The 17402-nt window shown below is 48.3% G+C and overlaps 1 protein-coding gene across 1 annotated transcript in view; it reads right to left on the bottom strand.

Annotated features, from left to right (window-relative positions):
* LOC144822831 (bone morphogenetic protein 8A-like) overlaps positions 1–6927 on the bottom strand; it is a 399395-nt gene extending 392468 nt beyond the window's left edge. Inside the window, exon 1 of the mRNA XM_078680767.1 lies at positions 5417–6927. Coding sequence (XP_078536893.1) covers positions 5417–5810 — 394 coding nt within the window. The 5' untranslated portion in view covers positions 5811–6927. The remainder of the gene's footprint in view (positions 1–5416) is intronic.
* Between the last annotated feature and the right edge of the window lie 10475 nt (positions 6928–17402).

The following is a 17402-nucleotide window of genomic DNA, read 5'->3' as shown; positions in this document are numbered from 1 at the left end:
TGGTGGTGGTGGACGTGGTGGAGGTGGTGTACGTGGTGGAGGTGGTGGACGTGGTGGACGTGGGCGTGGTGGACGTGGTGGGGTGGGGGTGGTGGTGGTGGTTGTCGTGGTTGTGGACGACATGGTGGTGGTGGATGTGGTGGTAGTGGTGTACGTGGTGGGGGTGGTGGACGTGGGCGTGGTGGTGGACGACTATTGGGTAGGAGGGTGCTGGTAGAATGCAGAAGGAGAGGAGGATCTCGAAGGGGGCACATGGGAGAGCAGAAAGAGGCCGCATATTAGAAACAAAAAACGGCGAGTAGATAGAACACGAAACAGATTTAACGGGGTTGTCCCTTCTTACAGTGCATGTGAATGTTCTTTAGCACCCCGTTTTTAGTAAACAGGGGGACCATGGGGAGATTCATTGATTAATCATGCATGAGGATCGCGTGCAATTAATTGATTAATCATGCATAATGATCGCGTGCGGAAGCTGGTGTTACAACATTTAGTAATCTAAATGTCAACAAATTAGGTACAAGGCTACATCTCACGGGAGGTGAGAGAAGACCACTGCTTTTACTTTTCATGCCCTCGCGCTCGTGCTTGTGGAAGAGAGCAGCAGCGCAGCCACGTTAATTGCAAACAGCGCACCGCTGCTCGCTCCCGCAAGGTGGATACCGCCACGAGTACTTGAAAAGTGAAGACCGATTGCTAAAGGCACTCTCCTAGAGCAGCGCAATGGCGCTGCCTAGGCGACACCTAAAAATGACAAAATAATGAAGTAATACTATCACACAATGTGCCACGTTACGCCACATAATTTACTCAACCCTGCTGCATAATTTTGGCACTTCTCTGCCCCTTAATTCCAGTGGCCCTGTAGTTAGGTCAGATTTTTCATAGGAAGAGCATTTTTCTTTTGCTAATAATTTTGATGAACCTTCACAAAACTTTCTATAAAAAAAATCATCCACTTCAGCTCTTTTCTGGAAAATGTCGGGGTGATCCGTCAAAAAATTGTTTTCCTATGTTAGTTCCCAAATTTTGGGAAGTAATACAGAAAATACTGAAAAAATAGTTGAACAGAATTACACCAAATTAAGCAAAAACTTAGACCTTTAATCAGAAAGTGTGTTATTTTTAAAATAATTTTGTGTAAATCTATGCAGTCAATGTTGAGATATTCCTATATAAAGAGGAGCTCAGGTTGGCTTGTAAGGGTTAAGAAAAAATGAGTATATCTCAACGGTTGGTCCTGATGGGGTCCTGTGGAAATACACATTTAAAAAAAAAAGGTTTGGGCGAGAGAGCTTTTTCTCTAGTCGGGGGGCTGGTTTAATCACTTTGGCCCTTTGCTCTTTGGGGTTTCTAACTTAGTTCGATGATAATTCAGTTGGGCTTATGTGGACACTGCTTCTGCTGTTTTCGTACATGTCGAACATCGAGGGACCCGTTTTCCAGCGCTTCTTATATTTTGGGTCTGAGGCTGTTTTGCCTCACCAACAAGAGGACATTAAGCAGCAAGATTTTATTATGTGTCTATTCTTTATGTTATATATTCAGGCGATAGGCTTTTAGTGATTGGCGGCGCATTATTAATGCTTGAGAAGTTCACATTTAGGCGGGTGACATTTAAATTGTTTATGTATGCACGTTCATATGCCTAAGAAGTTCATAAGACGTATTACGTAGACCAGTTCAGCATTGAGCTGTAATTTCATTAGCTGCACTTGTATATATTGTTTTATTGTACAATTAGATGATGTACCAGTCACGTCGTCTGTGTTCTTAAATGAATTACATTGAAATACTGCAATGGATTTACATCAATGCATTTTAACAACATTATAGTATTGTTTCTTTGTCCATGTATGCCTTTAATGGGAAGGGCTATATATACTCACGTAGTTATGGCGCCAATCAGATTGACAAAGGCTTCTGTGAAGCCGAAACGCGTCTCTTTGGTCTCGGGATCGAGGATGACTTCAGAAAATAAAGGGTGTTGTATCCCGAGCAGCCTTGTGCACGTGCCTTCTTCTACGGAAGCAGGATTGTTTCTTCATTTAAATATGTATATACACATACATACAGGGCAGGGCAGGGTATTGACATCCTGACCCTGGCACGCATGGGGGGTGCAGCATGAGAACAACAACCCACAGGCGATGAAGTAGTTTTATTATTTTCACTTCACACCGAGCCCAACAAAAGCCTAATTTAAAGGGCCACCAACCCTTCTTTTATTGGAGTACCAACCTGGCTGGGAGCTACCTGAAGCCTAACACCTAGATGCCAATGAGATGAGGGAAACACAGCACAAGGCTTGTTATCACTTTAGAAGTACTTGAGAGGAATTATGATTTGGAGGCATGTTTTTGACTTTGCTGACTTTGTTCCACCCCTGAATGTGAGACATATGCATGCAAATGCCAGATGTATCTGTCTGCATGAGTAATTACACTAATGATTTAAATAGCACCTATTTGTTTAATTTAATTTCCTTTAAACTGCTACTCACCCCTATCTAGTGTGTCACAGCACTTTACATCATACACACCCCATGCAGAGACAATGAATCATACAAATGTGTAAATCAATATATGGTAAATCTTACATATGACAATAAGGCGTTAATGTCTAGGAGTCACATATACTCCGTACTGGTAGGTAATATATATTAAAAGTGCATGGTCTATAGAAACACAAAGGCTGTGGCTATATGTACTAATAAGATGTTATTACACAACAAAATCATTTTTAGTAACTTTAAAATGATGAAAGATTGAGAAAATCAACAATGTTTTAAACTCCTGTCTTGCAGTTTGCATGCAGCTGCTTGATGCCAGTCATAGCTCACTGTGCTATATTAGAGGAATTGCAACTTATGAACTACAGTAACAAAAGGCTTTCTGTAACCAGGGCTTTAAGTGGGCCGGGTCTCACCGGTGCTGAGCACCAGCAGTTGTTTAAAGGGGGCCTCGAAACTGGTCTCTATCAGGCTCTGTTTTGTGCCCTGGCACAGGTGGTCTGTTATTTTTCTGGACTGCAGTGGCAGCAGGCACATCGATGTGCGGTGCTCAAATTGCTTACTTCTCACTAGTAGAGAAGTTACGGCATGATGTCATGACAGGTGAGCGTTGTAGGGGAAGGGAAATTCTTTAAAGAGAGTCATTTTCTCTCTGGATTTCCCTTCTCTTTTTGAGCAGCAACATTGTTGTGGTGTCACCAGAAGCTTTTTCAAAATTAATTACAAGCCATAGTAGCTGCTTATTTATCTTATGCAACTAACAACCATTGACAAAGCCAATAGTCCTGACTTGTTGTAGGTATGATGTTGCTTGTTGTGTCATATATCTTGATGCAATGACAGAAATAGCAAAATAAAAGTCGTGCGGTAGACTGTGCTAAACACAGATTTTGATTCTACGTGTTTTAAGCCATGCCCTTAATTACATTGACCATGCCCCTTCGAGAGACCCCCCCAGTTTTTTCATCCCACTTAAAGCCCTGTCTTTAACCTACTAAGCAATCTGCAAAAAATACAAATCTGTGATCAACGTGTTACACAATGAGCTTTGCAGCAGGCACAATAACCCTCTATGCTACTGAGTTAAAACTGCTTATAGAGTAACAGATCCATCCAGCGAGTGCCTTAGCCATCAGATCTATCTTTCCCTTAGTATTATCCTCTGAAAATTGCTGGGTACACAAAGATCTCTGCAGCAGGAGCCTTAACCTCCCAAAATATTTTAAAATGCAATGTTTGTGACCAATTAATTAAGACAGAACAGATTTGTCACATATGTATTTGTTAACAATTTCGTTGCTGCAGTTTTTTATCTAATAAATATATAAGTTGACTGTCAGGCACAGCTTTTCCTGACTCTGCTCCTCGGAGCTCCCCCCATTTCCCACTGATACACCCTGACCCCCTAATTTATGGGTTCCCATGGTAATTTTTTTCTCTATTTCCAGCACTGATACATAAATACTATGGGGCAGATTTACAAGCCCCGTATGCCACATTTGCGCTGCCGTTATGTCACTTTTGTGATGCAGCTGCGCCGCTAAGCCAGCGCCATGCTGCGGGGTATTTACAAGGTGACGCATCAAGGGAGATGCGTCACATTGTAAAGCCCTGCACCACATGTGGGCATTCCGGCGCAGGGAGGGGTGCGTTGCGGCGCAGGAACGCCTCCAAAAAGTGGCTGAGTGAAATCTACAAGATTTCACTCTGTCACTTTTATGGCCATGCTGCATCAAAACCCTGCGCCTGCTTGAAGCAGGCGTAAGGATTGACGCAGCATGTTAGGCATAGGGGCACCCCGAGCCTTGCTGGGGCTGCTTCGCTTGCGACGTAACTCCAGCAATGCATCACCATTACGGCAGCAGATGCGTCACGCATCTGTCTATTCTTGCCCCATGGTGCGCCGCATTGTAAATGTGGCGCATCCATGGTGGCACAAGAGGTGTCTGCCGTGACGCAAAATAACTGACGCATCCCTGCCGATATGCAGGGATGCGCCAGTTATTGTAAATATGCCCCACAGTATTGCCATGAAGTGAACATAAGGGAAAATGTACTTGCGGTATACAAACGCTTCACTAAATCAATAACAAAACGTTGTTCAGTACAAATGAATGGGATCTTAACACTCACTGAACGAGCCTCATTTCACCTCAACTCATACATGGAAACCTGCAATGAGTACAGTTTTGACACACATGTGTCAACAGCCGACACCGAGCTAATAGACAATGAGGACTCCACAGGTAAATAAAGCAAGTACCGACTGGGAGCCCGCGCCAGAGTGAAGGAAGTCACCTGTCCCAGAGGCCTGCAGATCACTGCTCCTGGTTAACTCAAGTCTGCACATCCAGAGGCGAACAAGCACCTGCCGCTGGTTACACCAGTGTGATGGGGACAAGGCCAGGGCATATATTGTAGGTGAAGGGAGAGACTCGAAATCTCCTGGGTCTATGGGGTCACAAAAAAATGTTAAACAAAAAATTGCGTGGTACAAAAGGGGGTGGTAATGGACGGAGCATCTGAACCAAACACTCACACCCAGTCAACAGATCTGGGTTTAATCCATCACCGTTCTTTAGACCACTCTGACGTTCCTAGTTATTTTTTATTTGGTCAGAAATCATTTAATATTTCAAACTTGCAACGATTTAAAGCGACTCCTTTAAAAGTTTCAGAAATACTGGTGGAGAGGCTGAGCTAACACCAGTCATTTCTTGCCAAATTGCCCTCTGGTCCCCAAGTTTGAAGCCAACTGCCCTAAAACATAGTGATTTACAAACCCATCCTCCTACCCAGCTTTTTCCCCAGACCCCCAAGGAACCCCCTGCCCCCAAGACCCAAACCCCTTCCCCATCCACACCCGACCAGCCTCCATTCAGGGTACCCGGCGGTGCTACTCACCCATGTTCACAAAACTCATGACGGTGTCCGCCTGGCTGATGACCGCCCCCAGCGGCGGGGACTGGGTGCTGAGGCTGGTCAGCACCGGGCGGGAGACCCCCTGCGGCCCCTCGTCGTCGTCCTCGCTGGCCATGGCGTGGTAGAGGTCCAGCATGAAGAGGGGGGCGGAGGAGGGCAGCTTGGACCCGGCCCCGGGCCGAGGCCTCCCCGGCAGGCCCAGGATGGAGAGGATCTCCCGCTGCATCTCGCGGCGCTCGCGCCCGCTCAGGCGCCGCTGGATGAAGCTCGAGTGGATGTGGTTCTTCCAGAAGCTTCCAGCAGCGGCGTCGCACCAGAGGACCACGAGCCATGCCCAGGCCCAGAGCGGGCAGCCAGAGCCACGCGGCCTGCCCATGATAAAAGGTCTCTCAATCAGCTTGGCTGCGCAAATCTAGTTCAAGGGAAGGCCCCAAAATAAGGCCCGGCACTGCCCATTGCCCGCAAACCAGAAGATTGGACTATTCCTGCCACCAGTCATCCATGTATGCCAAACAACCACAAAATCGGCCAACTGCTGCCTTTTGGCGCACGAAACTCTGCTCTGGGCCTCTCCCAGACCTTTAGTCATCAATTTCCAGGCAGAAGAAAACAAAATCAGTTCCAGAGAAATGCAGGCAAATTAACAATTGGACTTTCGGGCTGGCACCGCCTGCAGGAATTAGATTTCACCGACAAATCATCCCAGAAGTAGACCCAGAGGGACCATCGTGCCTGCAATCTGGACTGCTTGCCCCTCTCCACCTGCAACCATCACTTCCCACACAAAAAAAACTAATAAAACCACGTCGCAAAGGGTCCCAAGGTGCTTGTAAACTGGACAGTTCGGCTCTCTCCACCTGCAGTCGTTACTTTCCATCAAACATCCTAAAGCAGCCCGGGGGCCGCGCGCGTGTCTTACCCGCGCGCCGGACTCTCTCGCGCTCTCCGCCTCCAGTCATCAATCTCGAGCGAAGGCGCACAAACCCAGACCTTTATTCCGCTTCTAAAGGCACAGAGAAAACACGAAAAACGCCTCAGCGCAGCGCCGCTCCCACAAGGAGGCCATTCACCGAGCCACTTTGAAATCAAAACTGCGCAGATCGAAGTGTTTTGTCAAAAAATAAACTCAGGTTTAAAGACTTGAGAGAAGTCTTTTATCGGGAAAACGGCAACTTGTTTGTGGGTGAAGGGGACACGGGGGGGGGCAGTGGGCGGTCACCCTGGGAGCACTTCCAGGAAATGCCCAGCTGGCGAAAGCTGTGTGTCCCACTTATTGCAAAATCCAGTTGTTAAATTCCACCCAAAAATTCAGCACAGGTTTCACCCAGCGTTGACCCAGGGCCGATGCATTTAGTGGTAATAGTGATAGCTGAAGGGAGGAAAAGCACAGCCGGTTAGTTCTGCCTTTAGATATGCCAGCCTTTAAATTCCGGGGACCTTTGGTAACATCTGCACCACCCCAAAATGCAATAAAAGTTTTGGGCAGGACAGGGGCCGGACCGTCGCCGAGTACCGACTGTGGGCAGAGGAAAGCACTGACACGGGTGAATGAAGGGGTATGGGTAGGGGCGGTTTGGGGGCAGACTAAAGGGCTGACGTCAGAGGGCAGGTCTGCAGCCAGAGTTAGGCAGTGGGCAAGAGAGAGTGAATGCGTACAGGCAGGGGCGTGTTCGGGGCAGAGTGAAGGGCTGTCGCGGACTGTGGTCAGAGCCAAGGGCTGGCCAAGGATGAAAGGGAGGGGCGGCTTGCTTGGGGGCAGAGCAAAGGGCTGACGTCAGAGGGCAGGGCTGGGGCAGCACTGTGGGCAGACAGACTGGGGAACGGTGAATGATGGGACAGAGTCAATGAGTAAAAGCACAGCTAAGGCAGAGGCGAGGGAAGACACTGAGCGCAGTGTGGGAGGAGTGGGGCAGATCCCAGGTAGGGGGTAGGATGCAGGATGGGATGCTGGGCAGGAAATATTGGGGTAGAGTGCAGGCTGTGGTAGTACTAGGCAGGGCTGCGACAGTGAATGATTGGGACAGTTAGGTACTAGGACAGAGTGGTCTGGGGTTGAATGAATGACATATCGCAGGGCTGGAGTTGGTGAAGGATGGGACAGAGCGCATAGATGGGACAGGAATAATTGCAAGGGATGGGTTGGTGTGCGGGCTGCCCCAGCAGCAGACCGCAGATTTTAGGCGGACGCACGTCTTCGGCAGGGGGCAGAGTGCGTGGCAGGGACAGGTTTATGGAGCAGAGTCCCGGCTGACTGTGGGCAGTTCCTTTGCAGAGTTCAGGTCGTTTATAGGTTTTGTCCGGGGTGAAGTTCCTAGGCAGGAGTGCAGGAGCAAAGTTCCGTCCCGGGACAAGACGACAGGTTCTGGACAGGACCAGACCAGGACCTACTGTCTGCCAGCTCGCCTCTCCCGGGGGGGAAGAGCTGCCTCTTCCAAGCGCTCCCTCCCTCCGCCCACTTGGCACAAAGTAAGATTATAGAGTCGATGTTAACTGTAACGAAAGCCACCCCCTGCCCAGGGAGATTAGGCGGCACTTCTTGTGGTGGGGGGAGGGGGTGGGGCTTTAGCACTGGTGGCTCCCGGTACCACAATCATTTTTGACGCCCCCCATGAACGCCTCCTCGGATTCTCTCCTTACCACGGGGCATAAGTGCCCCTTATCTCTCTAATCATAAGTTACTGCTGAACACAGCGCCCCCCTGAGGTCAGCGCCCAGGTCGTCCGCCCCAGTCGCTCTGTCCAAAGCCTGTCCTGGAGGGGGGGCGCTCTGTGTGTGATCCGGCGGCAGGCGCAGCTGGTTGGGGACCCCAGACGTGTCCGTGGAAGGGACATGCGCTATGTGTGAGGGTGGGGGAGACAGGCTCTCGGTGGTTAAAAAAACCGCAAAAGACTGGTCTGTGAGTGTGAAAACAGACTCCCTGCGCAAGGAAGCGGAGCAAGAGACAGGTCAATGCAGCAAGAGACGCGTTCAGCCTGGGAAGGAGAGGGCGACAGGCCCGTGTCTGAAAAGACCTGCACGAGGCAGATTAGTAGGACAGATTCGTGTGTGAAGAGCAGGCTCAGTGTGCGAGGGGAGCCCGAGAAAGGAGAGGCCAAGAGGCTGTGTGTATGTGCGAGGGAGCTGGAGACAGCACCGGTGCTGAGACAGGCCCGGCGTGTGAGGGAGCAGGAGACGGATCTGGTGCTGAGACAGGTGCGGTGCGGTGCGTGAGGGAGTACGACAGGACCGGCGTGTGAGGGAGCAGGAGACGGATCTGGTGCTGAGACAGGTGCGGTGCGTGAGGGAGTACGACAGGACCGGCGTGTGAGGGAGCAGGAGACGGATCTGGTGCTGACAGGTGCGGTGCGTGAGGCGCAGGAGACGGGTCGGTATTTGAAGGAACACGCTCGGTGTGTAAGGCAGGGGCGTACCTACCGTTGGTGCAGTGGCACCGGGGCACAATAAACCCTCATAACTGCTATATTTCACTACGCGAACAACAGTCAAAGGCAAGGGGCCATTTTCCTCGCTTGCACCAGAGCCCGTGGCAACCTCGCTACGCTACTGGAGTAAAGGGCTAATTCACGCTCACTGCAGGAGAAGGGCTCAGCGTGTGAGGGGGAGAAGGGCTCAGCGTGTGAAGGGGGCAGGCTCACAGAGGCAGCAAGAGACAGGCTCAGTGGATGTGGGGAAGGAGACAAGCTTAACGTGTAGGGGACATGGGAGACCTCAGTGTGTGGGGACCGGGAGGAAGGCTTGGAGTATAAAACAAGCATTAAAAATGCAATAGGTCTCGCCTTTCATTAAGTTACATTTCCTCCACTGATTCTGGAAAGCAGCTCTTACTTTCTGGTGCTTTATTACTCTGTTAATATTTTGATTGTCAGGCGAACTGTGGTCCATGCTATAGATGAGCAGAGCTGAAGGTATGTTGATAGTTTATATCACTCCCTCACTGAACTTTTGAGACAGACATTTGCGTGCCAGTACTGTCCCGATGCCAGTTTTTATCTACTAGAAAATATTGCAAAATACCAATCTCTGTTATGATAATAACTGTGCCATTGTATACTTATAAATAAACACCGGGCACCTGTTGGGCTTAATTGCCTGCTGCAAAGCAATTATGTGTCCTCAGAAATGGCGCTTAATATTGATGTCACCTTTCGTCCCCTTTAACTTAATAAGGAATACTTCTAATCTCAGGGTTTTTTTTTCAATTCAAATAGGTTTTTATTGGGTGTTTCAGTATAAAATAAAAAAACAAATAGTACAGACTTAAAAACATACATTATTACAGAAGAACAGTACAGTACAATAAAGCGAAAGGGGAAAAAGCAATGTACAATAGGTTACGCAATAATACATACTTCCTTAGGCAGTGTATCCGGACAATTTCAGGTAAATTATAGCACCAAAGATATGGAGATAGGACTCAGAATTTCAGGGTGAACCAAAGTAACAAGGTTAGCTCCACACTGTTGGATTGTGGTGGCGTCAAGTGCATCGGGGGGGGGGAGGGGGGGGGGGGAGAATATCTAAGGTGGTTTATGGGTGGTAAAATAACTGTCAAGGGTAGACCACATCCTTCTCATAGGGGGGGCGCCATGGTGATTGTTGGAGAGCTATGTTACCCGCTCCCCTGAGGCTAATTATCCAGTTGAGCCAGCAAGCAAAGGTAGCTTTGCTAGAGTCCTTCCAATTACTGAGGACAATTTTAACAGCTGCAGTGAGCATGAGATCAAGTAGCGCCCTGTCGTCGGCGTGGAGGGGGGGCTCTAGGGTGAAACCGAAGGCTATGTATGGAAGTTCTCTGGACGGGGAAATGGGGAAAATTTTACTGATGAAGTCGAATATCTTGTCCCAGAAGGGGGTAACACAGTCGCAATGTAGAATAATGTGTGCAAGGTCGCCCTCCGCCCGTTTACAATTCCAGCAGAAGGCGTCTTGGCTGATGTTATGGGCATAAAGACGCGCCGGAGTCCAGAAGGTTTTGTGGATGAACCAATATTTGGTCTGGGATAAAGTCGGGCTAATTTTGTGTCGCATGCAAGATTCCCAGGTATTGGCCCAGTCCGCTTCCGAAATCGGTCTAGATGACATTTCAGACCAAAACTGAGTGAGTGGTGTGGTGAGATTGGTATGTTGGGGGCGGATAAGTTTGTAGAGATGGGACACTTGATGGCCTAGTCTGTTTAATCTACTGAGGTAAGATGGGAGGGAGGGTGGTGTTAGGGAGAGTTTCACCTTAGAGAGTGCGGCTTTTATGTTTAGGAAGGTGTAGAACTTTAGAGGCAGAGTAGTTTGCAAGACTCTGAACGGGATAGAGTATGACCCCTCGAATAATTGGTGCGGGAACAAGATACCTTTCTTAACCCACTGAGGATTATGCAGGTGTTTGCCTTTATGCAGTATGTATCGATTGTTCCATAAAGACTCCCAACCCGAGCGGCAGATGCTATGATCTAGAAATTTGTCGATTTTAAGAAGAGCCGTTTTCGTGTTACGAAAGATCAATTTCGAGTGGGCTAGTTCGTTTAAATTGAGTGAGAGGGCCGCAGCAGGGGTGATTCCGCCTAGGATCGCTTGTTCGACTTCCAGCCAAACCGGTGTGTAGTTTACCACGGGGGCTAGCCAGTGGGCACCTTGTCTCGCTAGGAAAGCGGTCTCATAGCGTCTAAAGTCCGGTAGGTTGACCCCTCCTAATGATTTGTCCAATCGTAATTTTTTAATGCTGATCCTCGCTTTTTTCCCTTTCCACAGGAAGTTGGCTATAGATTGGTCCAATTTATGGAAGAAATCTTGGGTGAGTGTTAGAGGAACCATTGAAATAAGGTAGTTTACCAGGGGGGAGATCATCATTTTGATGGTCTCTATTCTACCCCACCACGTGATGAAGCGGGGGGACCATCCATCTAGTTGTTTTTTTATTTTATTTAGGGTGGTCTTCTCATTTTGCAGAAGGGTTTCCATAAGGGAGTCCCCAAACTCTATCCCCAGGTACTTTATAAACCCTGATTGCCAGCAAAGCCCAGAGCTCCCCAACATGTCCTTAGTGGCTAGAATGTTTAGAGGTTTGACCTCCGATTTCTCCCGATTAAGTTTATACCCTGAATGGGTGGAGAATGATTCAATGGTTGACATCAAGGCGGTGATGGAAGGCTCTGGGGATTCAGTCACTATCAGGATATCATCCGCGTACGCGGCTAGGTTAACGCAAGTATCCCCAAAGCTTACGCCCTTGATGTTGTTGTTCTTTTTAATGTTAGCGATGAGAGGTTACTCCTTTTTTTGCGGCAAAGGACTGGAACAATTTTAGTGGGGTTGGACTTAATGCGGGCCCGAGTTCCTTATAGAAACCGGCAGAGAAGCCGTCGGGGCCTGGTGCTTTATTGCGTTTGAGGGTTTTAATGGAGTCCGAGACTTCTTGTAAGGTAAGAGGGGAATTAAGTTTCAGATTATCAGCGTCGTTGAGTTTTGGGAGGCCTAGGGAGCTCAGGTATTTAGAGCACGCTTGAGAGTCAAAGTCTAATTTATTCTTGTAAAGATCCTCGTAAAAGGACTTGAAGGTGTGTAGAATGTAGTTTTGTTTAGTTTGGATAGTGTTGTTTTGATCTTTGATAGAGGCAATGTTGAATTGCCTATTTTTATGTTTTAGATCGGATGCTAATAGTTTCCCTGCTTTGTTACCTTCACACAGCTTCAAGGATTTAAATTTATTAACCCACACCCCGCTCTTCTGCTCAGGATCACGTTATATTCGTATTTCTTTTTAGTGAGGTCATTCAGAATCGAAGTATTAAGGAGGTCCGCCGCATGGGATAATTCCAGGTTCTTAATATCCCTTTCTAAAGTAACAAGCTCTAGATTTAGTGCCTTGTTAGTTTGCGCCCGAATACCAATAATCACCCCTCTTATAGTGGCTTTAAGTGCGTCCCAGACATTCGCTATGTCTGAGCCCGGAATATCGTTTAAGTCAAGGTAGTCCTGTATGGCCGATTCAATTTTTTTCTTGTTTTCTGGCTCTGTGAAAATGTCGTCATTGAAGCGCCATCTCTTTGGGGGAAGAATAGATCTGGAGCCTACTAGTTTAGCTTGGATGCTGGAGTGATCTGATACGAGTTTGGGGGCAATGTTGGTTTCTTCAATAAGGTGAGTGAAGGGGCTATTGATGAGGATATAATCGATCCTGGAGTAGGAATTATGGGGGGTCGAGTAGAACGTGTAATCACGACCATCTGGGTGCTGTAGTCGCCATGAGTCTTGTAGGTCAAATTTGGAGCAGAGGCGTTTCAAACTGTCGTGTGAGCGTGTGGGGTGATAGGAACAATGAGACTTGCGGTCTATTACCGGGTTAAGAGGCAAGTTGAAGTCCCCCCAACCACTAGTATTTCATCTTGGGGGACTGTTTCGAGTATGGGGGAAAGGGAGTCCCAAAAGATCGGATCGTCTCCATTTGGGCCATAAATATTCAGGACGTGGATGTGATCATCGTTCTTTAGAAGGTGTGCCATGACTAACCTACCATCAGTATCCTGAGTATGTGATACTACGGAGATATTGGATTTCTTTGCAATAAGTGTAATGACCCCTCTCTTTTTGTGTACGGCTGAGGAGCATAAGGTGTGTGAAATCCAGTGTTGATTGATAAAGTCAGCATCTTCGTTGGACAATTTGGTTTCCTGAAGAAGGAAAATGTCACCCTTGGCTTTGGCTAGATATTCTAGGACCTTCCTCCGTTTAACCGGGTGGTTGAGCCCTTTGACGTTTAGGGAGACAATGTTAAGGCCTTCCGATATAGATTTGGTGTGGGTCATGAAGCTGCAGGGTATCGCCTGTGGATTGATAAGACTACTGTCGTGAGAGTTACTGTATAGTTGGCTTCTGGATCTTGAACTGGCCTAGCTCGGCGATACGTTTTGAGTATGTCAGAAAAGGGCTGGGTGAACATGTGACAAACAATCAGCCAATAGTATTTCTGTTTGTTAGATAACTGTACTGTTGAGAATGGAAAGACAACACAAAAAGCAAAACAAGTGTACATAAGGCATACTGAAGCATTCCAAAAGTTTTCTCTCCCCCCCTCCTCCCCCTCCCACTCCCACTACCCGCACCCTCAATCCCCCAACCCTCCCCCTTCCGCTCCCCCCCGAACTAGAACGTAGGAGCAGCGACGGCAGTACCGTCCAAGCTCAACGTAGGATGAGTCAAAAATATCATCATAACAGGAGAAATCTTATAACTAGCTAGTATTTACTAACAGGGTATATCTAGGTTATTCTAAGCCATTAGAGAAAGTGTCTGTAAAGGCAGGAAGTGGTCGGAGCTACAAGTTTAATACTATACCGGACTATAAAACTATAGGAAATACAGTAGAGCATAAAGACTACGCAGGGGCCATTGGTGTGAGCATTTCCCTTCAGAACAGAGATAACATTAGAGTCAAAAATTAAGATCATGACACATGAAAACTAACTAGTACTTTGTGGTAGTGTGTATCCTAAGCTAGTCTAAAAGACTAGTATTATAAAACTATTACAGATAACTGATAACCATAGTGTCAATAGGCAAGTCTATGAATCATAGATTTTCCAGTTCCTCCAAGTATCAGTGCGAACAGTCTAGTGACATGACGTTGGACCCAAAAGTAGGTAAAAGTAGGGCCTACCTGTTGGCGAGGGTCAACTTGGGGACTGGGAACCAGCTATGTTAGCACAAGCACAAGCACGGACTTACATTTGGTAGGGATGTAAGCAGGCATATGTAGGCAAATGTAGGCGACATAGAGAAAACGGGCATACACAAAATGAAGGTAGGTCACAGAGAGCTAGAGGACAGCTCTGCCTTGACCCGTGCTCAATTGATCAGATTCATGTCCGTCCGTCTTCCTTTTATTAGATGCGAAGACAGATGAGTCCATTGCCTGCGTAGGAGAATCTTCCAGAAACAGCGCTAGTTCATTAGGATTGGAGAAGAAGCGAGGTTTGCCATTGGTGATGATTTTGAATTTCGCCGGACCTGCAAAAGAGAACTGTATACTTTTTGACCTCAGTTTTTCCCTTAGGGCTAGGAAGCCTTTCCTGACTTCCATCGTGTCCTTCGAGTAGTCTTGAGTGAAGGTGATTTTGTGGCCTCCCCAGGTAACGGAGTGATTATGTCTGGTGAATTGCAGGATAGCTTCAGTGTGCTGGAATCGCAGTGGTTTGCAGACCAGCAGACGGGGGCCTTTGTATCCATGTGGGATGAAGGTTGGGACTCTGTGAGCTCGGTCAAGCTCAACTTCATGGGTAAATGAGATGCCCGTCACTGAGGGAATCCAAGCCTCCAGGAAAGCTACGCAGGAATCAGCATCCTTCTCCGCATTTTCAGGAACTCCAAAGATGCGTACGTTACCCCTCCTATTTCTGTCTTCCAATTCTGCATTCTGGCGTCTGAGGGAGTCGGTCGATCTTTGAAGCTGGGAAATAGTTTTGGCCGAGAGGTTGGATTTGTCTTCAACGTCGCTTATCCTTTGCTCTGCGTCGTCTAAGCTCTTATGGACCGAGTTCATGTCCGCCCTTATCGCAGTAAGTTCAAGCTGCATAGTATCAGTGTTGGTTTTCATTGATTTTGCGAGATCATGTACCTCCGCCAGCTTTTTTAGGATTATATCCAGGGTACTATTAAGGTCTGCTTTCGCCTTGATGGGTGAGTCAGATATGGACAATTCCGGCTTCACTTTCTTGGTGTTCTTCTTGTCAATCCCCTCTGCCATTTTGTAGGTTTTCCGTAGCGGGCTAGCGATGAGGCGGAAATTATCCAGTTTGGCGTAAGAGCCAGGTTGAAGAAGATGGTTGGGTCAAGGCCGAGGAAGTGTTTAATCACTGTCCTGAGTGATAGAACAGAAGTGGGGTGCGTCTGGTATTTTTGAATCGCCTTGCGGTGCTTCGCGGAGCAGTGTGGTTGCAGGATAGAAGCTCTTCTAACTTTCTGTATCTCTGCAGAAGTGGTGATGGTGCCAGTCGAGGCGCTGCCACTTGAAGAAGCTTGCAAGACTTGAGGTCATATGGGTCCCCTCAGAAACCCCCTCTGGTAACCTTGTGGTGGCAGAGTAGTGGCTGGGCGGAGAGGTGAGGGACACAGAAGAAGACCAGTTGACTCAGGACTGGCAGCTGAGCACTTTGTGCAAGAAATAGAGTCACTAGAAGGCGATTATAGAGAGTATGGGAGCATTAGTGTTCCTTCTGTTGTATTCTGCGTCCTGAGCGGCATTGGGATCAGTATTGGTGACACTGGTGGCTGTATTTGGGCTTTCCAGGTGTATCCGGGCATGGATGGCGCCCTCAAGCTATGAATAGATTTTTGCGCTAAAAATCTGTCCCAATCGGCGCCATTTTGAGGTCAGGCAGGCTCTCAGGGAGGGCTGAGTAAGAGATCTTCTCGGCAGATGTGGGCGGCGAGGTATCGCAGGGTCGCATCACCCCTCCTTGGAAAGCAGTAGAAGCGGTGAGGTTATGCGTGTCAGAACCGCTATGGGCAAGGTCTCACTCGCGTTTAAGTGTGGGACGCTGTGATGCACGATGCCATTTTAGGGACAGGCATGGCGGAGACCCGGGAGCCGACCACACCGATCAGCGCTGGAGCCCAGGGAGCGGTGCGCTCAAGGTAAAGACATGCTGGGACGCGCTGTAATTGTCCCACCTCGGGGGTCCCTTGGGCGATATCGGCGCATGCAGAGGTGCAGATGGCGACAGAGGGCAGGTCGCGTGAGGTGTTCACTCGCTCACTCGTGCATGGCCTGGCAGGCGGTGAAGTGCGGGTGTTAAAAAGCACATTACCCGAAGTGGAATCATTCAGTTTTTTCGCACCGAGTGTGCAGCATGATGTAGGGAGCCCGAATCTGGTGGCTGGTTGTCGATGGGCTCGACGGATCTCTCCTGAGGAGAAGGAAATCGCTCTCCTACGCGGCAGGGAGCAGAGTAGGCGGCCATTACCACTGCCGTCCAAGCCACACCCTAATCTCAGTGTTTGACCTTCTCAATGAGATACGGCAAGATAGGATACATATTTCTCTTTTTTCTGGCCTTGCCCTAGTTCTGTTTATGGACACTGTTTTGCTGTCCTGTGTTTGACGAATTTCCATTTTACTTGAAGGCTTGCTTGTTGTAAATGCAGTCGGGCCGTTTTATCAGTTATGTTTTGATTTGGCAAGTTTTACACATGCATAACATAGAATAGAATGATTTTTCGACAAAATAAGCCGATTTTGCAAATGCTAAGTCAATACGTAGATAGGAACAGAAGTTTGAAATAGCAAGTCATTCCTATAATTTCTCATGTGTTCTATCCAAAGTGGATGTGACAACACTGAGTACATAAATGTACTACTATCACCTTCAGCCACGCCTCCAAACTCACCTGGACAGACCACCACTGCATCCACTTCTCCTTCCGAAAACCCCTCACACACCACCACACCCTACAGAGCCCCCGCTGCTGCTGGGGCAAAGTCACTGAAGAACAACTACGCACAAGCCTCACACTCAACCCTCCGACCAACCCCGACGATGGTGCACTCACCCTCGGACGCTGGATGGACGACTGCGCCAACAGCGTAGCCCTGCTGAAAAAGCCCACCAACAGAGACACCAGCAAAAGAGCCAGCTGGTACACCCCAGAACTCCTCGCTTCAAAGCGCACCTGCCGGAAATTGGAGAACATATGGCACAGGGACAAGACACCGGACAGCCGCGCTGCCCACGAAGACGCCATCCGCAACCACCACCACCTCATTAGAACCGCCAAAAGGACCTCCTTCACAGACCGCCTTGACAACAACGCACACTACAGCAAGGAGCTCTTCAACATCGTGAAGGAACTCTCCAACCCCAGCTCCAGCACCAACGACATCCCGCCATCGCAACCCCGTGCGACTCCCTCGTCACCTTCTTTCACCGAAAAATCTCCAATATCCATGACAGTTTCAAACCCCGGACGACCCCTGTGGGCC

Source organism: Lissotriton helveticus, chromosome 3_1, assembly GCF_964261635.1.
Source record: "Lissotriton helveticus chromosome 3_1, aLisHel1.1, whole genome shotgun sequence".
Taxonomy (NCBI): Eukaryota; Metazoa; Chordata; class Amphibia; order Caudata; family Salamandridae; genus Lissotriton; species Lissotriton helveticus.
Note: the sequence above shows the minus strand (reverse complement) of the source record. Positions and strands in the feature narration are given on the sequence as shown.